At 56.5% G+C, this 27545-nt stretch overlaps 3 protein-coding genes across 9 annotated transcripts in view; 1 reads left to right on the plus strand and 2 right to left on the minus strand.

Annotated features, from left to right (window-relative positions):
* Positions 1-7: 7 nt before the first annotated feature.
* Positions 8-16762, minus strand: MOB3A (MOB kinase activator 3A). Of its 2 annotated transcripts, none has more exons than XM_037504991.2 (5): positions 16735-16762; positions 11225-11349; positions 6980-7498; positions 4295-4497; positions 8-3527 (listed from the first exon to the last, which is right to left on the minus strand). In XM_037504991.2, the coding sequence occupies exons 3-5, from the start codon at positions 7398-7400 to the stop codon at positions 3498-3500; spliced, it is 654 nt and encodes a 217-aa protein (XP_037360888.1). In that variant the 5' UTR covers positions 7401-7498; positions 11225-11349; positions 16735-16762; the 3' UTR covers positions 8-3497. The 2 variants fall into 2 exon arrangements, with proteins under 2 accessions (XP_037360888.1, XP_037360887.1); XM_037504990.2 differs by lacking the exon at positions 16735-16762 and adding an exon at positions 11821-12857.
* A 604-nt stretch (positions 16763-17366) lies between these two features.
* On the plus strand, positions 17367-19873 carry IZUMO4 (IZUMO family member 4). 5 transcript variants are annotated; one of them, XM_037504996.2, is made up of 10 exons: positions 17367-17601; positions 17682-17762; positions 17840-17911; positions 18146-18172; positions 18275-18350; positions 18505-18552; positions 18638-18652; positions 19015-19032; positions 19254-19268; positions 19600-19873. In XM_037504996.2, the coding sequence occupies exons 1-10, from the start codon at positions 17388-17390 to the stop codon at positions 19688-19690; spliced, it is 657 nt and encodes a 218-aa protein (XP_037360893.1). In that variant the 5' UTR covers positions 17367-17387; the 3' UTR covers positions 19691-19873. The 5 variants fall into 5 exon arrangements, with proteins under 5 accessions (XP_037360893.1, XP_037360892.1, XP_054549009.1 ...); XM_037504995.2 differs by lacking the exon at positions 19254-19268 and having other exon boundaries at positions 17385-17601; XM_054693034.1 differs by lacking the exon at positions 18638-18652 and having other exon boundaries at positions 17385-17601.
* The window catches only part of AP3D1 (adaptor related protein complex 3 subunit delta 1), a 42542-nt gene continuing 34776 nt past the window's right edge, over positions 19780-27545 (minus strand). Inside the window, exons 22-32 of one of the 2 annotated variants that reach the window (XM_037504992.2) lie at positions 27038-27212; positions 26488-26553; positions 25804-25914; positions 24937-25080; positions 24685-24732; positions 24179-24368; positions 23922-24010; positions 23706-23791; positions 22989-23110; positions 22722-22801; positions 19780-22500 (exon numbers count right to left, since the gene is read on the minus strand). In XM_037504992.2, the coding sequence (XP_037360889.1) occupies positions 22405-22500; positions 22722-22801; positions 22989-23110; positions 23706-23791; positions 23922-24010; positions 24179-24368; positions 24685-24732; positions 24937-25080; positions 25804-25914; positions 26488-26553; positions 27038-27212 (1207 nt within the window). In that variant the 3' untranslated portion in view covers positions 19780-22404. The remainder of the gene's footprint in view (positions 22501-22721; positions 22802-22988; positions 23111-23705; positions 23792-23921; positions 24011-24178; positions 24369-24684; positions 24733-24936; positions 25081-25803; positions 25915-26487; positions 26554-27037; positions 27213-27545) is intronic. The other variant, XM_037504993.2, reaches the window with a different exon arrangement.

Consider the following 27545-nt stretch of genomic DNA (forward strand, 5'->3'; position numbering starts at 1 on the left):
AAACAATATCTACTGATTCTGGCCATAAATAATGAATATACTCAGTTATCATCATCTGCAAATGTGAGTCTCTGCCTAGAAGATGCAGGAGAATCAACTGAATTTTCAGTAAAGAAGTCAAGAACAAAATTGAAATATTTCCCAAATAAAGCAGACATAGCTATTTAGAAAGTACAACGGAAAAAAGACATCATGGAAAAAAATCTCATTCATAGCAACAACCAAAAATAGCTAAGAATTAAATGAAATGTGCAGATATGAAATGTGCACAACAGACAAATCCACAGAAACAGAGAAATTTGTGTTTGACAGGGGCTGGGAGGGGGAGTGACCACTGATGGAGAGGAGCATTCTTTTGGGGGTGATAGAATGTTCTGGAATTTGATGGCGATGGCTACACAGCTTTGTGACTATACTAACCACTGAACTGTGCAATTTTAAAGATGGTAAATTTTATGACATGTGACATATCTCAACTTTTTAAATTATATGAGGGAGGGCCTCCCCTGGTGGCGCAGCGGTTGAGTGCTGGGCTGCGAGGCTGCCTGCAGCCTCTGCAGTGCTGGTTCGTTCCCCGGCCGCCAGCAAGGGTCCCCAAAAAAAAAAAAAAAAAATTATATGAGGGAAAAAAACTGTGCATGATAGAAATGACAGAGAGATGTGCCTGGAGTAAGTGTTGAGATACACGGGGCCCTTTGGGACCTATGACCATGCTGTTTTCCAGATTTAGTATTTCATCCAACTTATAGAGGCAACTTTTTTAATTAAACAATTTTTTTTAAAGATTTATTTTATTTATACAAGAGTGGGGTACAGGCCAGATGCGCAGGAGGGTGAGAGGATTCACCAGAGACAGAGCGGGGAACAGAACAGGCAGACTGAGGAAACACACTGCTGAGGGGAGCAGCGGGCCAGGCAGGAGAGGTCTGCTCGCCATGTGGGTTGCTCCGAGGCCGGCGTGGATTGAACCGGCCCTGCAGAGGCTGTGGACAGCTTCACAGCATTGCACTCAACCGCCTGTACCACCAGGGAGGCCCCTAAAATTAAATAATTCTAAGGCTCATCTGGAATATATACTTAGAATAGTCACAGACTATAAACACAGTAACACTGCAGAATACTGATGTTATATTACCAGATATTAAAATTGCTCTAACTTTAGGGGCCTCCCTTGTGGCACAAGGAGTTGAAGTCTTGGCACTATCAAGCTATCACCTCTGTCCCTCCTCCTCCCTCAAGAGACATTAGGCCCCTGAGAATCCAGAATCCTCCCCATCTCAGGATCCTCAATTCAATTGCATCTACAAAATCCCTTTACCAAATAAGGCGGCATGTCTGCAGGTCCCAGGGCCAGGCTGGAGCTGGGACCAAACAAATTGGTCCCAAATTGGTTGGTTCATAAACCCCATAAGCTCCCAATTCTTAAACTGGTCCTGAAAGTCCTTGTAGTGCATTTGCCAACAAAGGCTTCTTTAGAGGGTGTGTCCAGGTCAGGTGGAACTCACTTTGAAAAAAGAATCCCTCTCTTTCCACAGAGCCAGCACGCCCTCTAGGGGCAGGAAGTCACAGAGGCTGAGGCGCCAGGGCTGCCCATCTGGGGGCTCTGCTTTGCTACCTGGAGCACAGGCCCAAACCTGTTTTGCCAAAGACCAAATTCTGTTGGTCCTGGAACCAGTAAGTTTTACCTGAAAGGGATCTTTGAGAGTAAGTAATCCATCACATTTTCCACACATGAAATAAAAAACGAGTTTTCCATTAAGCTAATGGTGTGTTTGAAGATAGAGTCACTGATGGCGGGAATAGAAAACTCCCATTTCTAGATTGTAGATTCCCTCTGAATCTATTCTGCACTCATGTCAAGGTTTTCTGGAAACAACTTTTTAACAGAAAAAGGCAGAGTTAAATCATGTTGACGAGTGTGGGAAGTAACCCTCACGATGGATGTGGGAGTGACAAGGGCGCCTTCTGGACACCATGTCTTCCCTGCTGCCATGGGTCTGTCATTTTGGCCCTAATGGCCCCAGCCTCCACCCTGCTGCATTCTAACCCCACCTGTATTTTGTGCATTTGGTTATCTATTCAGGGTGCTTTGTGGGCCACAGACCATTGAGGCAGCTAAGATTCTCTCACCTCTTGGTGACAACCGCGAGGACATGCCCTGAGGTCAGAAAACCAGAAATGATGACAAGCATCTGTGGCCATACGGTATTTAATATGATGTTTGTGTGGAGATACTTATGGGTGCAGAAGGGGCTTGGGGATCCGACAGGGGACTCACTTGCCCCAGTTGTCCCTGACGCCTTCCCCAACCAGGCCAGGTTTGAGGAATGGCAGGGTCCTGGGGTGGCAGAGGGGACACAGTGGTCATGGCGTTTGGTCATGGCTTTGCATTTAAAAAGAGCTACATTTGACAGGATGGTTCTCTGAAGTCCTTGGGGTTCATCTCCCCATGGAGGGGGGGTGGGGTTGCTGGACCCATGGGCTCTAGAAGGATCCAAGCTAAGGTCACGCTAATTGCACTTGTTAAATGTCAGGCAGACACTTTCCTCTTCTAGCATCGCGGACTCTGAGGCACTCAGAGGCCTAGGCAGGCCTAGGCAGGCCTAGGCAGAGGCTATCACCTGTCTGAGAGGTCACAGATGATGCCAGAGTAGGGCCAGAGTAGGGCGGTGGAGGGCAGGGGACTGGGAGCCTGAAGGGGTACCACATGGCTTTCTGGGGTCACTAGCGTGGCCCAGTGCCTGCAGAGCCCCAGTCACATCACCCAAGGCCTGATAGAGGCACAGCACTCTGGGATTTTGGTCCTTTGTCCACTGGGATAGAGACACACATAAGACTTCCACTTAGCGGTAAGAGGCATCTGAAGAAAGGCCAAGCCCAGTAAACTTTAGGTAACGGCAAAGCTTCCCAGCCCTGGGAGGAGAGGAGCTTTGTGGGAGAGCTGGCCTGTGTCGCTCACAACAGTATGGGGGTGTGGGTGGGCCAGCTTATAGAAGTAAAAATTCTTTTTTCCTTAATATCTCAGGGTAGTTGTACATGAGACTACCTGACGACATGTCTTTCATGACATGTGAAAACCTGGGTCCAGGATGGCTGCACAGACAGGCAAAAACACCTTGGAGGAACTGAGGCAGCGGAACTGGGTTGAGGAAGAGGTGAGGGAGGGACAGTCGTACCTCTCAGAAACATACCTGCCGGGAGCAACGTGCTTGCTGCGCTGGGCAGGGCAGTTGACGAGGGCCAGTAGGGACAGGTGTGGGCAATGCAAATGGTTTAAAAACAAAGGGGTTTTTCCCTGTGGTGGACAATAAACAGAATTACAGAGTTCAAGTTCATCTCCTCTGTGACAGCACAGGGCTGGGGGCACGCGGGGCTTACAGCAGGCCTGGGGCTGCTCGGGGAGCATCTCAGCAGCAGGAATGTGGAGTTCGCAGATGCTTGGCTAGAACAGCAGGCCCGGCTGGCGGCGCTGGCGCTGCTGTGACGCGGTGAGGGGCTCAGTGGCACATCCGTGAGGTCATTTCTTTCTGTTGAGAGCAAGTAGGACATCAGCATCAACAAGAAGGGTGATCGAAACACCCTATGGAAAGTGGGGTGTGATCTTCACATGCCTGGGGGTTCAAGTCTACCCTGAGGTGATAAAACCCAGATTGTGCCTTTGCCAATAAACCTTTATTTACAGACTGATCCCACCTTGTACAGTTGCTCAGATGCCAGAAGGATATTTCTGGAAAGCCTTCTGGAAATAGAAATGAGTACCTGCAATATCACCTTTAGACCTAGCCTTGGAGATCTGTCCCCAAGAGATGGTTAACAAATACAAAAAAACTGATACAGGAAGATACTCACAGTGATGGCAAAGAAACAAAATTACATAACAAATCTAAGTATTCTGTAAATAATATATTGAGATTCATGTTAAACCAGCCTGCTAGAAGGAGCGCCCCAGCCCTGCAGGTAGTGGGGTGGCCTCCTTGGTCCCATGGGCATGGTAGCCCAGGAAGCAGAGGCCTCAGTTTTTTGGTGGGGTTCAGGGTATCCACACTGGGGGTACCCGCAGGGGTGAGGCGCAAAAGGAACCAAAACCAACCCTGGTGGGTGGGTTCTGAACGCCAAGCCCCGGAAAGCAGGGAGCCACTCCACTTGAGGGCACCCCAGCGCCACCCCAGCATCATCACTTGATAAATCTGGGCCCAAATCTAAACAACAATGGTTAGCTTCACTCTGCCAAGAGCTGCTGGGGGCACGCCAAGGAGTCGGGTGCCTTGGCCCTGGAGAACGCCCCCCACCTCACCAGTGGCTCCAGCTCCTTGGTGTCGATAAGACCGAACTCCTTGACAAAGTAGAAGAAGTGCTTGTAGCAGGTGTTGACGTGGGCCTCGGAGCCCATCTGGGCGATGCGGTCAAAGTGGTGGATGTAGACGTGCACGAACACCCGGAACAGGCGCGACAGGATCTTCCTCACCACCTGCAGGAAGTTCTTGGGGAATGGCGTGCCTGGACAGACAACAGGCTAGTCAGCGCTGCGGGGAGACTACCTGGGGCTCTGAGACGACCCCCGCCCCACAGTCCCAAGGGTGGGGTGCACTCATCAGGCCTGGTAGAGAGTCCGAGGCCACATAGCTTCTGTACCACTGCGCACTCCGTGGAGCCTGGCCCAGGAGGGAGTAGCCCTCTCCTACCCTCACCACTCCACGCCAGGGCCGGGCAAAGCCCATCTGCCCACGAAGGCAGAGCTGCCCCACCGGCCTCTGCCTGCACCTGCTCAGTGCCCCTCATATCCGGCTCTCCAGCCTCAGTGCACAGCATACTTCCAGTTAGGTTTCTGTGTCTTCAGAGACTGAGACAGCCCAGAAAACCGATCTTTTGCCTTTTGGTAGTTTTCGTTTAATGGCAGTTTTCCCTCTCTCCCCATTGAGTGTTCTTACCACACTGCTCTCACCTGGATGTGCGTCTCACAATGTGTACACCTTAATGGGGCTTTTTCTCCTGTTACTGAATTTAATTATTATTTTTAATGCATACAAGAACTGGGATGCTGGGCCTCCCCTGGTGGTGCAACGGTTGAATGCCGGGCCGCGAAGCTGCCAACAGCCTCTGCAGCGCTGGTTCAATCCCCGGCCGCCGGCAAGGGTTCCACATGGCGTGCAGACCTCTCCTGTCTCACCTGCTGCTCCCCTCAGCAGTGTGTTTCATCAGTCTTCCTGTTCTGTTCCCCGCTCTGGCTCTGGTGAATTCTCTCGCCCTCCCACGCTTCCGACAGTACCCAGTGCTTGTATCAATCAATCAATCAATCAATCAATCTTTAGTTTAAAAAAAAAAAAGAACTGGGATGCAGGCCAGAGGTTGGGGCGGGAGAGGGTGGTGGTGGTGACAGGATTCACAAAGACAGAGTGGGGCATAGAACAGGTGGATCTACTGAAATCCACTGCTGAGGGGAGCAGCGGAGGGCAGAAGAGGTCTGCTGCGCTCTGACCAGGGATTGAACTCAGCCCCTAGTGGTGATAGCGCTGAGACTTAGCCCCTAGGCGCCAGGGAGGCCTATAGATAAAATTTTATTGGAACATAGGCTGTGCACTTGTTTAGTCAGTGTCACCTGATGACGTTTATGTCACCGATGGACCACACACACGATGGTGGCCCCAGCGGGCTCCACCACCCAGCAAGCCGGACCACCCTGGTTATGTCACTACACGCCATGATACTTGTCCAGCTAGGAAATCACCTGAGGACGCATTTCTCAGTAGGTGTCCAATTGCTGGAGGACACATAAATTGTGCATGGTGTCCACTATGGCTTGCGGAGCAGATCTGAGTGGTAGAGGCAGAGGCCCCCTGGCCCACAGAGCTGGGAAGACTTACCTCTAGCCCCGTGGAGAGTAGACCCCTGGTCTAACAGGATAACCTACTGGTCAAGAGCACGTGCCTTGGATCTCCCTGGGGCACAAGGGGTTAAGTCTCAGTGCTATCAAGCTATTGGCAGCCACTGCTCTGAAGCTGAGCATGTGTACACACAGGAGTCAGGGCCCCACAGGGCCCCACAGGGCCCCAGTAACCTGACAGCAAAGCGCCGATTCCAGGACGGCCTCTGCCCTGGCTGGCGTGAGCCCCACTCATGAGGGACTCAAGTAGGTGTCAGGCCCATCAGAGACCAGGGGCCTGCGGCTCCCGAGGGTGTGTGCAGAGGCCCATCCCCGGGGTGACGGTGACCTCCATGTGGGTCTCAGGGCGCGCTCTCAGATGGCTCTGGAGGCGGAGCTCCGACGCGGGCTCCTGGGGTCAAAGTCAAGATGTAGGCAAGGCCGGTCCTTCTGGAGGCGCCAGGGGTGTGGCAATGGAGACTCTTTTCCTGCCTTTTCTGGAAGCTGCTGCGTCCCTGGCCTGTGAGCCCTTCCTGTTTCTCCCACCACTAGTGGCTTCTTTTCCGTCGCCTCTGCCTCCCTTTTGTAAGCACCCTTGCAATGACATTTGGATTCAGCCACAACCCTCTCCCCTCTCAAGATCCTTAAAGCAAGTGTGTCCCTTCCCACAGAGGACCATCACCCAGCTATGGAAAGGGGGGCAGCTCTGACACCCGCGCCCACGGGAGGGACCCTGCACACACGATGCTCAGAGAGAGAAGCCAGACACCGAAGGTTACACAGTATGAGTCCACAGATGAGAAACGTCCAGGGCAGGCCCGGCCACAGACAGAAAGTGAGGTTGTGCCGGGGGTTGGGGGAGGGGGAGGGGAGACTATGATGTGGACACGGCTCCTTTCTGGGGAGGTTCTGGAATGAGGCAGAGGTGAGGGCTGCACAGCCACGTGAGCGCGCTCGATGTCGCTGAGTAGTGCGAGGCTGGGCTCTCCAACACATGATCACACCCCACAGGAGCAGTTACTCAAAGTTAAGGAGCAAGCTGACCCGGCCGGTGCCCCTGGGCCCGTGGCCCCCACGGCCACTAGCCACACCGCCGCTGCCAACGGCCCCGCGACTCACCAACGCTGGTGGGGAAGATGTCCTCGTTGTTGATCTGCACCTCGATCCAGTCCATGAGCAGGTCCATGTAGCGGGGGGCCGACAGTGCCGTGGGCTTCCGGAAGTGGTGCTCGTCCTGCCAGCGGTACTCGTACTTGGGCCCGCCCGACATGATGGGGCAGGACTGCTCGGTGCAGCCGTCGCTGATGGTGCCGTAGATGAGGTTGACGCGGTTGAAGAAGTCCACCACGTGCACGGCCACCCAGTCGTTCAGCTCCTCCCCGGCGGGCAGCTGCACAGCCACCTTCAGGTCCAGCCCCGCGTTCAGCGAGGCCTGTGCCTTCTTGTGCAGCTCAAAGCGCTGGGTGCCCGGCTCGAACTTGCGCTTGGGGCGGAAGGTCTTGTCCTTGTTGAAGACTTGCTTCAGGAAGGGGCTGGACATGGTGCTGCCTGCCTGCACGGCCCTGGTGGAGCCGCAGGAGTCCCTAGGATGCGAGAGTCGGGCCCACGGGAGTGTCACGGCCCTGGGTCCCCCGAGCGCTGGGAATACAGAGCGAGTTAAGTGTAAGCTTTCTGGAAGCACAAGCAGGCCATGTGGGAGGTTTCTCAGGGCTGGTGGGCGTAAGGAGTTTCACCAAAGGAGCTGGCTCCCCAGTGGACAGCTTGCCCAGTGGCACATCCCGGCAGCCTCCGCACAGAAGTTGACGAGACGGTGCCCTGACACCCGGCAGCGTGACCGCCTGCCCGAGAGCCCTGCGACAGTGGAGGGCGCTCGGGGATGTGCACGGGGTGAGGGAGACACAGAAGGTGGTGTGCTGGTCTCCATAAAGAGAGAGCCACGTCCCTGCACCCAGGAACCGGGTCTCATTTGGAAAAAGGGTCTTTGCAGATGTGACCAAGTGAAGGCTCTTATGGGCGCTCATCCTGTATTTTCTGGGTGGGCCCTTAATGAATTCAACGATGAAAAAACATCCTTGCAGGAGAAGGCACAGACAAGCCAAGGGGCCAAGGGTTGCTGGTGCTCCCAGGTCCAGGAGAGGCCAAAGAGAGCGCCCTCAGAGGCCCCAGAGGAACTGCCCGGCTGGCCCCTGGCTTTGATACTCTGGCTGTCAGAGCAGGGCGGGGTGAGTCCGTGTTCTCTCCTGTGTGTCTGTGTGACACCTCAGGCACCGGACTTGGGCCCTCCTCAAATCCAGAGTGACCTCATCTTCCCATCCTGATGACAAAGATAAAAGACCCCACTTTGAAAGGGGGCCCGTGCACTTTGTGGGAGCCCCATTCACTCCAGCACACCATTTAAGAGAAGTCTGCACAAGGTCGCCCTGGTCTTGTCCAGGCCTAGCAGAGAATGGGCTACCCTGACCTCCCACCTGCTCCTCCCTGGCCTGCTTCTCCCTGGGCTCAGCCTCTTCCTCCATTATGTGGGACAGTTCTCCGAGGAGCAGCAAGGGGAGGGCAAGTCCTCTCAGAGGGGAAGTGGGAGCGGACATCCACAATCCCTCCCGGACCTGGCCCCGAGGTCAGTACCCACGTCTAATAAATAACCATCTAGGATTTAATAGTACCCCCCTCCTTTTTTTTTTTTTTTTTTTGCTTAAATCGCTGGTGCTCACTCAACTTTTTTTAAAAAAAGATTTATTTATTTATGCATAATAAATGCATACAGGCCAGAGGTGTGGGGGGGTGAGAGCTGGGGTACAGTCCAGAGGTATGGGGGCGGTGAGAGGATTCACCAGAGACAGAGTGGAGAACAGAACAGAAAAATTGACTGAAATACACTGCTGAGGGGAGCAGCGGGCGAGACAGGAGAGGTCTGCTGCACCATGTGGGTTGCTCCCTGTACTGGAGATCGAACTCGTGCAGCAGTGGCTGCGGATTGCTTCATAGTGTGGTGTTTAACCCCTTGCGCCACCAGGGAGGCCCTCACTTGACTTTTGACTAGAGGGTCTTGCCTGGTGCCCACTCTGTAGACCTAGTCCAGGATGTGAGCCTCCTACGCTGCTGAACCACCAGCCTAGTGCCTGAACTAGTCCAACTGGGGCCTCCCTGGTGGTGCAGGGGTTAAGTCTCAGGTATATCAAGTTATCAGCAGCCACTGCAGCACAAGTTCGATCCCTGGCCAGGGAGTTGACCCACATGATGCAACAGACCTCTCCTGTCTCCCCGCTGCTCCCTTCAGCAGTGTATTCCAGTGGATCCACCTGTTCTGCTCCCCACTCTGTCTCTGGTGAATCCTTTCTTTTTTTTTAGTTCTTTTTTTTTTTTTTATAGAGGCATGTTTTTTTTTTTTTTAAATTTTATTTATTTATTTGTTTGTTTGTTTTGCTTATCCATGCACTGGGTACAGTCAGAAGCGCGGGAGGGTGAGAGAATTCACCAGAGCCAGAGCGGGGAGCAGAGCAGGCAGAAGGACCGAAGGACACTGCTGAGGGGAGCAGCGGGCGGCAGGAGAGGTCTGCGCGCCACGCGGGACCCTCCTCCGGTGGCCGGGGAGCAGCCGGGGATCGAACCGGCGCCCCAGAGGCCGCGGGCAGCTTCACAACCCAGCGCTCTACCACTGAGCCACCGGGGAGGCCCATGGTGAATCCTTTCACCCCCACTCATCTCTGTCCTACATCCCAGCTCTTGTATGCATGACTAAATAAATCTTAAAAAAAAAAAAAAAAAAACCCGAAATAGTCCAGTTGTATCATCACCAAGTTCCAGAAGGCCCAAGTCCGACGTGGTCTCTGGCTGGCTCAGATGTGGGCAGGCTGGCGCTCTGGGCTCCAGTGGGAATCCCTCTCCTACCTTTTCCAACATGTAGGGGCTCAGGGCCACATACCACTCTGACCACCGCTTCCCTGTCACATCTCCTGCAGGGACCCTGTCAACCCCCCACAGGGCCGAGTGTGATCCCCACAGAGAATGCCCGCCCTGATGCCAACACCCAAGAGAAATTTTGGCCAAAGGGAAGTGGAACACATGCTCTGGGCGTGGCCGAGGTGTGGGGACAGCAGACAAAACTAGGAGGGGTGGGGGCTGGAAGAGCAGGGGTGGCCACTGAGGAACATGTGGCAGCTGGGAAAACACCGTGGCCACCTAGCCCAGCACCTCTCTCAGGGTTGGCCTGAGCGTGAGGCCTGCTGGTGACGCAGCTCCGGCACCTGTGCTCGGAGGCGAGGGCACTGTGGCGTTGCCGGAGCAAAGCACCTTCACTTCCTGCCCCAGAGCTGATCACAGGGTCCTGGCCCCTACTGTTACTTCCTGCCACCTCAGTCAACATCTGGCGGCACTATGCAGAGTCCCCTGCACAGGTGGGAAGGCTGAGCCCCAGACCATGTCTCCCCCTGAGCACTGCCAGCATATGGATGGGGCACTGCGGGGGGGGGGGGGAAGGGGGATTGAGCAGCATCCCTGGACCCGCTCTATGCCAGGAACACCCCAGTCATGACAACCAAGGTGTCCCCAGATATCAGCCGGTCCCGCTGGGGGCAGGGGCAATCCTGGGGCCGACTCCCTGGGTTAGTAGGAGTTAAGTGTCCCAGACCACACAGCTGGCAACAGGCACCTCCATAACTCGCCACGTGTTATTGGGGCATCTGCCTTCTTACTTCAAATCCAGCGCCGGTTATCCTCCGAGTGGGGCTGCACCCCATGGCACTCAGCAGTCACTGCCTCTATCCTCTGTCTCTAGCTCTGGCCATCCCTGGGGCCAGGCAGTGCAGGCCCACACCACACATAGGTGCCCGCGGGCCCACCCCACCAGGGGACCCATCCGCAGAGTGGAGCTGCTGTCAGGCTGCTGCCAGAGCCCACCAGTGGTTCTCCTTGCCCTCCTCACTCCTAGATCCAGACCTGTGGCTTACTTCACAGACAAGCCACAGCCACGGGGAACCACAGCACAAAGGGAAATGCAAAAACATCTATGGCGGCCTTCTATTTACTTTGGGGCCTCTCTGAACCTCCAAGAAAGTCACCTGAGGTGATACAACCTGCACAGATAGGCACTTCAGGGACAAGGAGATGGCCCCACCTTGCCAGGCAGCTGACCACTCTTGTGTTCACATCCCTCTGCCCCCTGGGCCAGACTCCCTCAGGATGGTTCCAGAAGCAGGATGGGGGAGGATGGGGGATGAGGCAGGATGGGGGAGAGGGCTAAAGTTTCGTCTGCCCTCCTTTCTTAGAAAGCGGGAGGATACACACACAGAGTTAAACAGAAGCGATGCTTTCCTAAAACTTCTGGGAGTTTCCATCAGAAGCAAAGTTTTCTGTCAAGAACAATACCTGTTCCAGGGAGAGTGGCAGGAGGCCCCTCCCACTGCCCCGTGTCCTGGTACCGTCTATGGGTTCTGTTCTTTGGGCTTCTCCAAGGTCCGGTGGGAGGGAGGTGGGCAGGCTGCGCCTGGCTCCTGAAGATGAGATGTGTGTGGTGTTTAGAAACTTCTAGACTGACAAAAGGTGACAAATTTCCCTGCCCCACCACACACACACCCTTTCCCCCAGACCCCGCCCTCCCCTGTAACAAAATAGAACATAGTTCCTCTAAGCTAAGCTTCCACCTGACTCCCTGACTCGCATGACCCTCCCTACTGGGGTGCAGCCCAGTTCCCGCCCCACTGCCACTTCCTTCCGGAGCCTCTACATCCTGCCGCCCAGAGCTGGGGGGCTGGGGAGGCTGGGGGCAAGCCCCAACCTCAGGGGTGGGCCCTGTAGGCTCCAGATCAGTGTGCAAAACCCTGCTCTGGCCCAGGGTCCTGCTGCTAAAGGGGGCTGTGCCCCGGAGCTGCTGCCACTTGGAGATTCTTATTTCTAGACATTCGGGCTGCTCCCCAGGGAGGCTGCCAGTCAGGCTGCCGGATGCACGTGGAGGTGGCTCCCACCTGTGGGTGTCTGCTGTTGTTTTGCACCCACATCTTTGTTTTCTGGGCGAGGCTCTGTGACCTGTATAGTGGGAGACAGGAGAAGCCGAGCCAGGCTGGGAGCCGCCAGGGAGCTTTCACATTCCAGTTCTCCTCATGAGCCTTTTAGTAAATTCGAGCTTTAATTCAGGGGCCAGAAATTCCACCCTCCTAACACACACAATTCAACGACTTTTAGGAAAATCAATAGCATATACCACCATCACCTCAAATTCTAGAACGTTCTCATTACCCCGAAGGGACACGTCACGCCCAACAGCAGTCACTCGCCACCTCCCTGTGGTGGGTTGTCATGCCCCCCCAAAAGACATGTCTGGGAATATGAACTGGTTTGGAAAAGGGGTCTTTGCAGACGTGCTCAGCGACAGTGGGTCACACTGGAGGCTGGTGGCCCAGATGCAATGACTGCTGTCCTTATAAGGAGGGTGACTTGGGCTAAAGCAGAGGGAAGTAGCTGTGTGACGACAGGCAGAGATGGGGCGATGCAGCCACAGGTCCGGGGATGTGAAGGCTGCGGCTAACTCAGAGGCCTCCAGGCACAGGAGGGGCCTCCTGGGGCCTAGAGTACCGCAGCTACAGAGACAAAAGGTGGATCTGGGACTGGAACTGCGGTCCCCCCGGCCAACACCTACATTCCACAGGACAAGATGGGGCCCTGGCTGCTGTGCACCCACCAGCAGATAATTCTACATCCTAGAAAGGAACTCCCAGTAGGCTGCCTCTGCCTCAGTTTACCTCAGAGATGAAAGAGGAATGTGTGAGGTCTCTAATGGCTGCTGCGGCCACTCAAGAAAAACCCCACTTCCTGCCAAGGGTGACTCAGTCCAAGGTTTTAGGAGACGGTGTGACATGTTTAGCTGACACAAGAAATGTGTTGGGACTCCAGACCCGCACAGACTTTCCTTGCTGGCCATCCAGCTTCCTTTTACTATCAGGATCTTCAGGATGTGGACCTGACTGGTCACCGACCCCAGTGAGGAAGGGAGGGGGGACAGCCATTGTGGCCAGGCCGTCTAGCACCCCACTCTCTCCAGGGTTCTGTGAATAGTGACCCATTATATCAGCTCCAGCTGTGGGACTCATCGGGGTGACTGCCCTAGGGGACATTGGGCTGTATCTGGGGACATCAGTGGTTGTCATATTGGGGGTGGTCCTGGTACTGAGTGGGTGGGAGCCAGGGAATCTGCTCCATACCCTATAGCACCCAGGGTGCCACTTCCCAGACCCGCCCCAAATGTCTCTTTTGGGATTCAGGAAGCACAGGCATGAGTATCTTTTTCCAGAATTGGTTTCTGAAGTCAGATTCCCCTTTTCTGCTTAAGCAATCTGAACCTCAAAATTCCAGGAAATCAGAAACACCAGCTGGGGCATGTCTGAAACTGCTCCCAGTGAAAACCCAAGTTCCAAGTCGGCTGCCTGGGGAATTTTTGTGAAACCTCCATCTTATGAAGACTGGGATGGGAGAAGAGGTCCCGGAAAGATGATTAATGGCTGACTTTCCAGACCTGAGCTGTCTGAGAGGCATCTTCACGTACGAAAATGACAGCCTTAAATGTGTAGAACAGGAGTCACCGAAAAGTTCAAAAGCTGAAACAGTACTTCCCCAAGGCTCCTGGGGGATTAAAATAACCTCTCTGCTTTTGCTGAGCCAGAAAGAGTGACAAACTTAAAATCTGGGTTGTGAGTTATTAGGGAGGCCTGTTACGGGAGAACAGTGGGCTGGGTTTCGCGAAAGATGCAGACGATAGACACGTTCCTTTAGGGTCACATAGAAAGTAAACTATGCAGCCATGAAGAGACATGAGAAGCCTTAAATGTGTATTGCTCAATGAGAGAAGGCAATCTGAGGGTTACATATTGAAAGGACATTCTGGAAAAGGCAGGGCAGAGGGAAGACAGTAAAGAGAGTAGTAGTTGCCGGTGTCGGGGGAGGAGCTGGTGAATCTGTGGAGCACACACAGTTTTTTTTTTTTTAAAGATTTATTCATTCATTCATTTATTTATTTATTATTTATGCGAGCACTGGGTACAGTCAGAAGCGCGGGAGGGTGAGAGGATTCACCAGAGCCAGAGCGGGGAGCAGAGCAGGCAGAAGGACCGAAGTACACTGCTGAGGGGAGCAGCGGGCGGCAGGAGAGGTCTGCGCCCCATGTGGGACCCTCCTTCGGTGGCCGGGGAGCAGCTGGGGATGGAACCGGCGCCGCAGAGGCTGTGGCAGCATCGCAACCCAGCGCTCAACCGCTGCACCACTGGGGAGGCCCCCCCACCACAGTATTTTTTAGGGCAGCGAAGCGACTCTGCATGATATTGTAACGACGGATACATACCATTACACATTTGTTAAATTCACAGAACATCCAACAGCAAGAGTAAGCCCTAATGCCAGTCATAAATTCTGGGCGATTATGATGTGCCCACAGAGGTTCATCCTTCTAACAAATGTGCCATCTGGTGGGGGACCCTGCTAACGGGAAAGCCGTGCCCTGGTGTGATAGGGCGGTGTGGGAATTCCCTGTTCCTCCCCTTAATTAGGCTGTGACCCTAAATTTGCTATGAAAAATAAAGATTATTAGAGACGACAGCCAACACGAATTCACCAGTTACCATTCACTAAGCATCTGGCTAAATTCTTTGAGAGCCTATTTAAGAAATAACTAAACCCACAAACAGGAAGCGCAATGTGACGAAAGCAGGAACTGGAGATATATTTTGTGGAAAGAATCAATACCACAGAAGATGCTAGAAATATAACATGCGCTGCATGTGTTATTTCCAATATTTAGTATTTAGATTGAAAAGCAAAAAGAAGAAAATAGGCAACATTGATATTAATAGTATATTCTATTTAACCCAAAAGTGCCAAAATAGCATTTTAACAGCTAATGAATATACATAGAAAATGCTGAAGAGATATTTTGCCTTTAAAAAAACAAGATACTAAATCTTCCAGACCTGGTCTCTTTTGCTTGATGGCACATCCCAGTTTGGATCAGCCACGTTTTAAGTGCTGACTTGCCATGTGTGGCTAGTGTCACTCTACCTCAGTGGGAGGATGGACTGGTGTTTGAGGTGTGAGTTGGACCTGGGAAGGAGTGAATAAATCAAGGGTGCAGGGGTGGGAGGGGTGGTTGGAGTGGGCAGAAGCAGGGTCCAGGCAGGGGCAACTGGCTGTTCTCACTCCTGTTCAATTATCTCCAGTGACAGACCCCAACAGGTGACCATAAGAATCAGGGAAATCAGTCAGTCTTCAAGACTGAATGTCTTCAAGACTCAATTGTGGGGCCTCCCCTGATGGTGCAGCAGTTGAGCGCTGGGCTGCGAAGCTGCCCGCAGCCTCTGCAGCGCCGGTTTGATCCCCGGCCTCTGGGCGAGGGTCCCACATGGCGCACAGACCTCTGCTGCAGTGCCCGCTGCTCCCCTCAGCAGTGTCCTTCATCAGTCTGTCTGTTCTGTTCCCCGCTCTGGTGAATTCTCTCACCCTCCCGTGCTTCTGACTGTACCCAGTGCTTGTATAAATAAATAAATAAACAAAATCTAAAAAAAAAAAAAAAAAGACAATTTTGGAGGTACAACAGGGGATTAGGAGAGGCTGCAGTGCCCACATCTGACGTTTGGCAGAGGCAGTACCTTTGGCATTCCTCAGTGCTGAGTCTGTAAAATAGGCTAATAAATCAGTGCCTCTGAGTTTTAAAATCTTGGGTTGGGGCATGCGTAACGGAAGCACATCTAAACCAGACAGTGCAGGTAAACTTGTGAAATATGCAAGGTGAGGTGTGAAATATGCAAAGGTGCAATACATTGTAAGTCAAAATTTATCCAATTATACGCTTTAAGTATGTGCTTTTCAGGCCTCCCTGGTGCCGCGAGGGGTTAAGCACCTCACTATGAAGCAATCCACAGCCTCTGCAGCACGAGTTTGATCCCCGGCCAGCCAGGGAGCTACCCACATGGTGCCACGGACCTCTCCTGTCTCCCTGCTGCTCCCCTCAGCAGTGTATTTCAGATCCGCCTGTTGTGCTCCCCATTCTATCTGGTGAATCCTCTCACGCCCCACATCTCTGGCCTGTACCCCAGCTCTTAGACGCATAAATAAATAAATCTTTAAAAAAAATTTTTAAAAAGTATGTGCTTTTCAGTGTGTGTCAATTAAACCTCTATAAAACTAACAACAAAAAGGCACGGGGGAGAAAGTACTTGGGCATGAAGACCTGAAGAATCCGGCCCCCAATCAACAGTGGCTCTCGGGGTGGCAGCGACCCCAGCTGGGGCTTGGTGACTTTCTGTATGTCCAGTCTCCCCCTTCCCTCGTGCACGACCGGCGATAAAAGACTTGGCCATTAGCACAGACGCGAGCCCCGCGGCCGCTCGCCCCCGCCCCCCCCCGCCCCGCAGGCCCCGCCCGCCCCGCCCCGCCGGGCCCTGAGGCGGGCGAGCAGGGGGCGCCCCGCAAGGACAAGGGCTGGGGGCGCGTGGCCTGGGGCGCTGCCGCCCTCACGCTCCCCCGCAGGAGGCGGCGCTGGCCGAGGCAGGTGCCCCCCGGAGAGCCCCGGGCCGCCGCCGGCCTCGAGACAGGCGCCCCCCCGGCCGCCCCGAGGGAGCCCCGGTAACTTCACAGGGAGGGGGGTCCGAAGGCGACGTGGGGCCCACGTAGATGACATAGGACCTACAGGTTTAATGCGAATTTTTAAAGAATCTGCTTTATGCCATGCGTTCCACAGTTCAGGACGTCTCCCAGGGACAGCGTCACCCCGAGCTCCACCGGGGCTCCCGCCGCTCCCCGCCCCGCCCCGCCTCCTCCCGCCGAGGGCCGCCCCCGCCCCCGCCCCCGAGTTCGTCCCGGCCTGCCCGCGCCCGGCGTCGCCCCTCAGGACCCACCTGTCGCCCGGGTGCTGCCCAGCCGAGGTGCGCGCGGCCGCGCCCAGCGCCCCGTCCCGCCTCGCCGCCCGCCGCGGAGGGACACGACCACAGGCCCCGCCCGGGCCCGCCCGCCCTGCCGGATCTACTTCCGCCGCCCGCGGAGGCCTCCCAGGAAGCAGCCCTCTGAGCGCAGGGACCAACCAAGGGAAAGGCCTGACCGCCGAGCTTCTTGTTGCCTGGCAACTGGGGACGGGCCGTGACGCTATTGGCTGGTGCTAGCGACTCCCGCCCTCAGTGGGCGGAGCTTACCCCAGCCTGAAGCGCAAGGCGGGGCTTTGAGCCGGGGCCGCCCTGGCAGGAGGAGCGTGAGCTGGCTGTGAGCAAATGTCTGCGCCGCATTCTGGGGGCGGGGCCAATCCGGGGTTGGCGGCGGAGCTGGCGCCGCCGGTACTCCGTTGAGGGGGCGGGGCCTGGGCGGGGGGCGGAGCGTGAGCGCGGCCCGGGACCCAGGAGGGCGCCGTTGGTTGGTGCGCGGCGGAGGGGCGTGGCGCGGGCCGCCGTTGGTTGGTGCGCGGCGGAGGGGCGTGGCGCGGGCGCCGTTGGTTGGCCGGCGGCGGGCGGGGGCGTGGCGCGGGCGCCGTTGGTTGGCCGGCGGCGGGCGGGGGCGGGCCATGGCCCTGCTGCTGTGCCTGGGCCTGAGCGCGGCGCTGGCCCGCGGCTGCCTGCACTGCCACGGCAATTTCTCGGAGAAATTTTCCTTTTACCGCCACCACGTGAATCTCAAGTCCTGGTGGGTGGGCGACATCCCCGTGTCCGGCTCGCTGCTCTCCGAGTGGAGCCAGGACACCATGAGGGAGCTGCACCTGGCCATCCCCGCGGAGATCAGTGAGTTCGGGCCCGTCCGGCGCGCCCCGGCCGCGCTCGACCCCCCGGCCGGCCGCTCACCGCCCCTCCTCCCGCCCCAGCCCGGGAGAAGCTGGACCAGGTGGCCAGCGCCGTGTACCAGAGGATGGATCAGCTGTACCAGGGGAAGATGTATTTCCCGGGTAAGGGCGGCCGCCTCGCGAGCGGGAGACCGAGGCCCGCCCGCCCCGTCTGACCTCCTCTTGCCGTCACCCGCCAGGGTATTTCCCCAACGAGCTGCGGGCCATCTTCCGGGAGCAGGTGCACCTCATTCAGAACGCCATCATCGAGAGTGAGCGGGCCGGCTGTGGGAGGGAGGGTCCCGCAGGCGAGGGATGGTCCAGGTGGGAGTGGGCGCCTGGCATCTTGCAGCCCGGCGGGTCTTAGATCTGCCTCCTGCCACCTTTCCGACTGGCCCCTGGAGGCGCTCTCGCAGTGGCTCGCGCCATGCCAGGACAAATGGGCTGGACCTGGGGAGGTAGGCCGAAGCCCCACGCCCGCCGCCCATGCTCTTGTCCCCGCACAGGCCGCATCGACTGTCAGCGTCACTGTGGTGAGTCAGTCCCTGTTCAAGCTGGGGCCTCGGCAGCGCCGCGGCAGAGGTGGCGCTGGCTGCGGCTGAGAGGAGCCCGTGGCCAGCTCTTGTGTGTTGCAGGCATCTTCCAGTATGAGACTATCTCCTGCACCAACTGCACGGACTCGCATGTCGTCTGCTTTGGCTACAACTGCGAGTAGGGCTCAGGCACTGTGTCCACCTGGGCTGAGAGTCCACTTCTCCAACCCCTTCCTGGCCTTTCATTACCTGGTGGGGATGGGTGGACATCTCCCTACACAGGCCCCCTAAATTGGGGCTACTTTCCCTACACACATACCCTGTCCCTGCAGGTCTTCATCTCAGTGGGAAAAGGCTGTGCAAGGCCTTCTTCTTTACATGTGAGTCAGCCAGCTGGGCTCAGGGAGGGGACCCTGAATGTGGCCACTTGGCCCAACTCCAAACCTGTTGTCGCTGTCATTGTAGAAATGAGTGGCACAAGTAAGTTCCCTTTCCCAAACCCAACGCAAAGTTTTATCAGATGCCGTGTGTGTGCTTGTGCATGTGCACGACCTTGAGGGTAAGTATGTGGTAGGGGACACCACCAGGAAGCAGGACTTGGCCTGTGCTCAGAGCCCCAGTCCCTTCCTTGTTCCTTGAGGGTCTCTGAGCTCAGCTTGCACAAAGGGGTCAGATCATCCTGGCTAAAGTGTCCCTAGTTTGGTCCTACCCATGCCCCAGTGGGTGGTCAGGGCAGGGGAGGACCCCTAGGATGGACACTTGCACCAGTGGAGGGGCCCGGGGTCTATAGGCATACCTGACCTCAAAGCTTGGGGCTAACTAGGGCCCATGGTGTCTTTCAGAGAGGACACCAACACAAGGTAAGGCTGCCTCTCTAAAAAGCCCTGACCTGGCCTCCAAGGGTGAGGGGAAGGGTGTTGGGGGTGGTCCTGTCTGTGGGGATGGGTGGGGGTGTTGGATAAGGTGGGCACAGCCGGGCAGGGCTCTCCTGTGCCTGGGACATGCTGGACATCTGGGCATCACTTCTGCAACCACACCCATCACTCACGAATAAACACGAGCTCCTCCCACCTGGATGCAGAACCACCCCGGCCTTGTGAGTGACCCAGAGGACAGAGGCTGTAGGGACCTGGGGGGGGGGCCCTCTGGTGGCAGGGGGCATCTAAGTTAGGCACCAAAACCCAATGGTTTTGGCCCAGGCTTCCCATGCTTTGACAGCCCAGTGATGGGGGTGGTGCTGTCACCTGCCCAGAGTCATCTTAGGGACAGAACATGCAGGGCCTCTGGGCTTGGCTTCTGAGGATCTGCCTGCAGCCTGTTGCATGCCCCAGTTGGGAAGAGGCCCAGGTGCCCAGCAAAGACCCCTAAGGACGGAAGGAGGGAGAGAATGGGACAGCAGAACTGAGGGCATCCCATGTCTCCCACAGCCTGATGTCACCAAGCCTCACGTGTCTAGAGCCCCCACACCTGACCAACCTGACTCTGGAAAATGCCTCCGAGTGCCTGATGCAGCACTGACGGCCACACATGCAGGGCGAGGACGCCACAGGACTGAACCAGCCAAGCAAACCCACTGCCACATTGGGTCCCCCAAACCTTTCTGAGAGCTGGTGGGCAGGGCAGCAACGAGGGTTTGTACATATTGACACGGGGGAATAGTTGGCAGAGCTATTTAATGGAATGATTAAATGTCTCTGACATTTCTCATCACGGAGCAGTCCTTGGAGCAGGGAGAAACCTTGTTGGGGCTCAGGCAGGATGAAGGATCTAGGCAACCCCAGAAACAGGCACAGGGATTAGCTGGCTTTCTGGATGACTCAAAGTGAGATTGTGGTTTGGGGAAAACCAAGGCCAGCCATAGTACAATTTGGGGTTCAGGTCCTAGTGGGCTGAATCTCAGCCAGAGGGACACAGGAGCGGTCTGCACTGAGTACTCCCGGTGTGGCTTAAGCTACAGGCTTCAAGCGGCTGGCCTAGGGCTTGGAGGGGTGTCTGCAGACAAGAAGACTGGGGAATCAATGCAGCCAGAGGTGACTCTGTGAACATTCCCTCTGGCCTGGGCTCTGCCATTCTGGGCCCCTCTGGGACTGCTCTCCAAGCCTGGACTCGGTGTTCCTCTGAGCTTCTAGTTTCCAGCTTCACAGAAGCATTTCTGTCTTGGTCTGCGCGGCTTAACACTTGGCGTAGACGCTGTAGATCCAGGGAGCATCACGAACACCCCACACAGCACATGTCCTCCTGGGGCCCGATGGGGCCTGGCGGGTGGTGGGTGGTAGTCAGGACAGCAGTCTGGGGATTGCCAGTGTGTGGCACAAACTTGCTGTTTCAAGGTCTTAAAGGTCGGATTCTTTGTCTTCACTGAGGGCGCAGGCGAGGGGCTTGGCCCGTCACAGGATGCTCTGACTCACCCCACTGGGCAGGGGGCGCACACAGGGTCCCTGGGTCTCCTGGCTGGTGTTTTCTGACAGAATGGTTTCCGGGAGGAACACCAGGGCCAGGCGGTGTCTCTCCCATCGGGCGCCTGGAGGGCCAGCGTTTAGGGGTTTAGTGTGGGGGCACATCTGTGTTCACCTTGTCTTCCGTGTTCTGGGATTCAAGCTGGAGTTGATTCAGACTCCATCTGCTGGCCCAGCCCGACTTTTCTCAAATCAACCTACTGACCCAGCCAGTCTCTAAGTCATCTCTGTCCCACCATGTAAAGCCGGGAGAAATGAGGCAAATTACAAGCAGGGCCTTCCTTCTGGCACCTGCTCCTGCCGCTTACCCAGCACATCCCATTACCAGTGGGGTTCCCAGGGAGAGGAAGGACTGCTGGTGGAAGCTGAGAAGCCACATGGGTTAGGCGGGATAGCCCTCTGTCCACTACCACCTGCGCCCAGGAACTTGGATGGGGGGAGGGAATCCTATCACCCCCCCACCCATCCCCCACCCCAGGAGACGAGGCACATCGACAAGGTTCTCCCATTGTGCCGCGACATTCCTGAGGGCACCCCACAGCCCTGGCGCTTCGAGAGCAGATCAGGGACTGCGTGAACCCGTGGCTACAGTGTGAAGACACCTGGCCAGGGGAGCACAGTGGCATGGGCACAAGACCCAATAGGTGATGACATCTGTTTTTGCAAGTTTATTGGCTCATCTGGACACAAAATCATGACAGCAACGTGATATCTCTCTCCTTTATACAGGAATGTTGATAGCAAATTCTTATATAACACATCATACAATTTTGATATTCTAGAATCACTGCACAGGATTCTGTAATAGATTACATGCTAAAGTGACAGTTTTCATCAAAAGGAAAAGCTAAAACGTCATTGAGGACCATCATCTGAGGAAGGTTCTGTCTCACAGGGGTGGGGGAGGCTGGGCCGCCTGGGGTCCCCCGACCACCTCCCACCCCCGCCCATGAGGTGCACAATAGCCAGGCTGCCCCGGGACACACGTGCTTCACCGGGAGGACCTGGGCCGGGAAGGGCCCTTCGGCTGCTGTGGCATAAAGTGGGGGCAGCCCTGTGGAGTGTTCAGTGACAAAAGGAGACCGGCACTCTGGCACGCACCCCAAGCAACACTGACAGAGACACGCTTCTATGAATGAGGACAACGAAAATCAACGAGGTCAGCTCTAACAGGGGTCCTGTGGATTCCCTACACTCGGCGACACCCCGCCTTGGCATCCACTGAGTTCCTTCCGTGGCAGACGAACATGGGGGGTGATGTGGAGAACGCTATGGATGACAGCCTGCTGTTTCTCACCAAACGTCCTGGGGACACCAAGACCTGACCTGCAGCTGCGAGGTGACATCCAGTCCCTAGTTCACCCCCGAGATGCTGCGGGGCAGGGTATTTGGGGAGACTGTGGGACTTGGACAACTTCACAGAAGCAAATGTGTGGGGAGCCTGTCCTACCCACTGAAAGCACCTACCCTAGGCCCCCAGGAGCTGGCCGGGATGGTGGCCCCGCGGGCCCACCGGCAGCCCCCATGCCGTGAGCAGTTAGCTCTCGACCCCAGGAGCCCCGCTGTTCTGGGGACTGGAACAGGGCTTCTCACCAGAGAGTGGAAAAAGTCAAAGTGAAAAAGACGACAGAGATCAATGAAACACATAACCTGAACGTCTAAGTGGTGGACGACAGTGGACGTAACGCACGGGCTGGTACAGTACATGCGACAGGAACTGCACACACGGTAGCCACCTCCCCCGCGTGTCGGCTGCGCAGGGCTCGCGGACAGCACTCAGCACTGGGCCAGTGTAGCTTTCATCTCCTCCAGCAGGTTGCTCAGCAGCGTGGAGTCACTGCACTTCCCATCAACTGATACCGACTTCTCACCCTGACAGGAAACCCACGACAGGTATTTTCAGTGCTGTGGCACTGGAGCGCCCGCAGCCTGGGGCCATGCAGCATGCAAAAGACAGGCCTGCTCCTCCCAGCAGCGAGCACCATGGGAGGGGCTCCACCTCAGGACACGCAGTGGGGGCAGCAGCTCAGAGGCCTGAGGATGCTGGCAACAGTCGTGCTGCCCTGGGGTGGGGTGGGCAGGGGTGGGCTCACCTTCTTCACCAGGAGGCAGACGTGGTGGCCCTGGATGGAGCGGCTGTACATGGAGGCGCAGGAGTCTACCCGCTCCACAACTGCAACGGAGCAGGGGTAAGGCACCACAGATGATGACAGGGCAGAGCAGGCAGGGGTGAAGCCTGCCCTGGGGACTGGGACAGTGCAGAGCAGGGGCAAGGCCCGTGCAGGTCCCCTTGGGTAGCAGAGGGATAATCACATGTATGGAAAGGCCGTGTGATCTATCAGTCACATCAAACCCCTTACCGGAGAAATGGTGGTAAAAACAGATCTTTGCCAGAAGGTTCTGGAAGGACATAGTAATGCCATCAACTTTGATTGAGCTCATACTCAGGTCTCCAGACTCCAGCAACTTGGCAAAGGCATCACTGTGGAAAGGACACAGAGGCTGACACCAGGCAGAGACCCCAGCTCCCGGGCAGGCATTCTCCTTCTACGCCTGGAGTTTGGGAGGTGTCCAAGAGTCTTAGAAGATGTCATGGCTGAAGTGTGCCCCCAAATCCATAGGTTGAAGCCCTAATACTTTCAGGACCTAAGAATCTTTGGAAATGGGGCCTTTAACAAGGCGATTAAGGTGAAGTAGTTGCTGGGTGGGCTCTACGCCAGGCTGACCAATGTCCTGGCAAGAAGAGGAGATAAGGACTCGGACACGTACAGGGGATGATGGGTGACCTGAGGACAAGGGAAAAGACGGCTGTCCACGTGCCAGGGAGAGGCGTCAGGATAGACCAACCCTGCCTGCACCCATCTCCAGTTCCGGCACTGCAGAGAAGGTGTGTTTTGGCCGGTGGGGTGCGTGAATAAACCAGACGGGCTGACATGTCAGATGACTCGGACTTCATGTACTAACTACAGCTGGCGACACGACACTCCATCTGTGGCCTATCACACCTCAGGTCCAAGGGCACTCTGAGTTAAGCGGCCCACAGAACGGGGCGGGCAGGAGGGTGGGCGGGCGCACACCTGTAGCACGGCGTGGTGATCATGTACGAGGTGCAGCGAAAGAGCAGCGTGAAGTCGAGCTTCTCGTGGGTGGAACCCTCATCGTTCTGCAGGGAGCAGGGCACGGAGTAAGTGGGGAGTGAGCCCTGTGGGGCCTCCTGGCCCTCAGGACACAACCTGGGGTCCCGGGGATCCCAGCCTGCAGAGTGGGCATAGGTGTCGTGCGAGCCTGGGTACCTTGGCGATGAAGGACAGGGTCCCCTTGAGTTTCTGGGCCATGACAATGCTCTGAATGGTGAACACAAGCTGGGCCTCGTTGGAGATGCCTGGCGAGGATGGCAGGAGCAGGGCCTAAGTCACACCGGGCGGCACAGGGGCAGAACAGAGGGCCCTCTCCTGTCCCCCATCTTAGGCAAGGGCTCAGTCACGGCTGAGGACGAGTGGAGGGAACAAGATTGAGTGGGACCCCGGGGAGCGCCCAGGCCGGCCCTCACCTGGGGGCAGCTGGAAAGGCACAGGGACACCATCGTGCACGGAGGAGCCCTCTGGCCGGGTCAGCTTAGTGTTAAGTGAGTCCAGCACGCTGAGCTCCATGTTCTTCAGGAAGCTGTCGCTCTGGTTCTCCAGGACCACAGACACAGTCACCTGACTGTCCTTCTGCAGGCTGCCCTGCACGTCGTATGTCTGCACAGAGCACGGCCAGGTCAGAGGAGCGGCGGAGCCATGAGACCCCCCTCCCCCCGCCCCCCTGGGACTAAATGAAGGGCAGAGAGAGCCCAAGTCTCCATAACCTCCCACCGAGAGAACCAGCCTGTTTTTTGTCTGTACTCTCAAACCATTCCTGTCCTTTCTCTGAAAACCATGTCCGCCACCACGTCAGCCCCTGGTCCCACAATCGCACAGGGCAGAGAGCATGCTTGGTGTGGGGTTGTTTTCCCCAGAGCGGCCTCCACTGGGGAGTCCCCACCCCATCTGCCCCCAACTTGCTCACAGCACTCACCATCTTAATGTAAGAGTTTTCAGCCAGGAGGCAGTAGCTGGACATGGGCTGCGGACAGACAGTTCAGTTGAGTCACCAACTGCTTCACAGGGCACAAATCAGTCCCATGTGACTCGGGACTCAGGAAGGCACCCCACAGGGTGACTGACACTGGCACATGACCCAGCCTGGATAGCAGCCCCTCACCCCCCACCCCCAGCACTGTCAGGTCCTGCGTGGACCCCATGCGCCCGAGGCAAGGGAGTCCCTCACCGGGAGAGGCTCCTCCTCCACTGCGCCGTTCTCCACGGGCCCTGAGGCTTCCTCACTCAGAGGCTTTTTCTTCTTGGATTTCTTCTTGTCTTTGGATCTCTCCTCCTTCTTCTTGTGCTTCTTCTTCTTATGCTTGGAAGATTTCTGAGACAGGACAAGGCAGGGTTGGCAGATGGGGTCCACACAGGAGGCCCCAGAAACACCCCAGGGAAACCATCAGACAAGTGCACCAAGGCCAGGATGCAGGCGTGAACTACTAAGGACTCAAACATGATGGCCCAACACCGGGAAACACAAGGTATGAACTTGAGATGAAACACGTCCACACGGTCTGTCACGCGTGTTCGCAGCAGCACAAGTCACAATGGCCAAGGAGGGCAAACTATGCAGGTATCCAGAGCAGGTGTGCAGACACCCACACAGTGCCCCCGCCCCCATACCTGGGAATATCACTGGCCATGCATGGGGGGCTGCTCTGACACTCGCCACCACGGGGAGGGACCCAGGACCCTGAACACGTGATGCTCAGGGAGAGAAGCCAGACACATGAGGCCACGCCATATGAGTCCACTGACGAGAAACGTCCAGGACAGGCACAGCCACAGAGAGTGGGTTCGTGGGGCTGGGGAAGGGATGGGGGTGAATGCTGAGGGAGACATGGTTTCCTTTTGGGGTGATGGAATTTTCTGGAACTGGATGGTGGTAAGGTGTGTGAGGTGCAGCTTGATAAAGCCGTCATGAAAACAATATCCGTAACCTTGGCAACAGGGGAAACCATGGTGGCCCAGGTGGTGGGGTCTGGGCAGCAGGCAGGCCTCCTCTACTTGGGGCCTGGGGCCTCCACAGCACACGCTGCAAGCCCCTCACCTTGTCAGGGTCTGCCTCCTCCTCCTCCTCGTCCTCATCCTGCTGCTCTTTGCTGGGCTCCTTGTGCTCCTCCTTGGGGGCAGCCAAGGTGCTGATCACCTCGGGCTCCTCCTGCGGGAACCAGGAGTGAGGGCTAGAGGGGCTGCTGGGCTCAGGAACGGTGGCCTCCGTCCTCTTCCCCCGCGAGTGCTCTTGTGCGGGGGACACCCCTGCAGTGGTGAGTCCAAGCTGCCCTGGACCCGCCTGTCCCTTGGCCTCTTGGTCCCACTGGCAGGTAAGGGCTGACCAGACAACAGAAGTAGCTGGCAGAGGCGGGAGGATGCCTGGTCCGGGGGCTGGCTGGAAGCTGAGTGGGTGGGGTTTACCATGAGCCATCAGGCCCCACCTACTAACGTAAGGGACCTCTCAAGGCTGCTGCACAACTGGGGGGCATGGGGATTTGTGCTGGCTGCCCAGCCATTTCCAGTCTTGAAGCCACTGCCTGGAGAGACCTTCAGACAGACCGACCAGGTCCAGACCTGGGCCCCCCAAAGAGTGCCCTGGCATCTATGCAGCCTTAGGCAGAGGCAGTGCCAAGAGCAGGGTCCAACATCTGAGAATGGAGCAGCTCTGCCCAGGTTGCAAAGACCCCGCACCTGACCCCAGGCCGTGTGGGGCTGGCACGGGCTGTCCCCTGGCTCTTACCACGGTCAGGGCTGGGGCAGCAGCGGGTGGGGGCGTGGTGGACAGCCAGAAATCCAAGTCCTCACCCTGAAACCACAGGAAGACAAGCCCATGGCCAAAGGAGCCCCCAGCAGGCACAGGACCCGCATTATCCAAGCTGTCTGGGAGCTGAGATGCCAGAGGGGGGCTCACACAGCTTGGTCCAACAGTTGTCATCAGAAGAACACCCTCAAACACATCCTCGGGGAAAGACACATTGTTCCCAACAGCAATGTTCACCAGGGACGATGGCTGGTCACTGCCATGAAGGACCAACACGGGGTGGACGAGCGCAGGGAGACTTGGGAGCGGCGTGCAAGCCTCCTCCAGGGCCTGCCTCCCCGTGTGTGAGCGAGCGTGCAGCATGGAACGTGCTGGCAGCAGGCGTCAGCGGGGGCTTGTTTCACTCTCGGTGACAAGATGGTGAGGGCCCAGGGCCTCCCCCGGCTGGACTTGGAGCTTGTACAGGGCTCTCTCCCCGAGCGAGTCTCCCGCCACTTGGGGGAGGAAAACAAGACCCCCAGGTTGTTACCTTCTTCTCACTCTCCCGCTTCTTTTCTCGCTCCTTTTCTTTGTGCTTCTTCTCTTTCTTCTTGGGCTTCTTGCTCTTCTTTTCCACAACAGGGACATCATCCTTCTCAGGAGACTTGGAGGTCTCAGCATTTCGGTGTTTCTGGATGGGCAGCTTCTCACTGTCGGCTAAGGGCCTGGGGTGGAGAGGCCAGGTCAGGAGGGGCATGACAAGACTGGCTGGGTGAAGCCAGCGGGCGGGCAGCAGCAGGACTAGGGGACAGGAGTGGCCTGGGGTACTGGTCTCACCAGGATTTGCTATCAGAACAAGGGCATGTGTAGATCCCAAGAAAAACTGGGGTTGGGGCTTAGGTCCTATGTGGCCTTCTTCAAACCCAGGCCCAGTGATCCAGTGCAGGCAGGGCCACAGGCAGAGAAGGGGGCAGCCCAGATGATGTCAGGGCGAGGGGATGAGCCTGAGGGCTCTGCCTGCCCTCCCAAGGTGCCCAAAGGCATGGAGTTCAGGGCTG

Source organism: Talpa occidentalis, unplaced genomic scaffold (assembly GCF_014898055.3).
Source record: "Talpa occidentalis isolate TD23 unplaced genomic scaffold, MPIMG_talOcc4v2.1 talOcc4.12, whole genome shotgun sequence".
Taxonomy (NCBI): domain Eukaryota; kingdom Metazoa; phylum Chordata; class Mammalia; order Eulipotyphla; family Talpidae; genus Talpa; species Talpa occidentalis.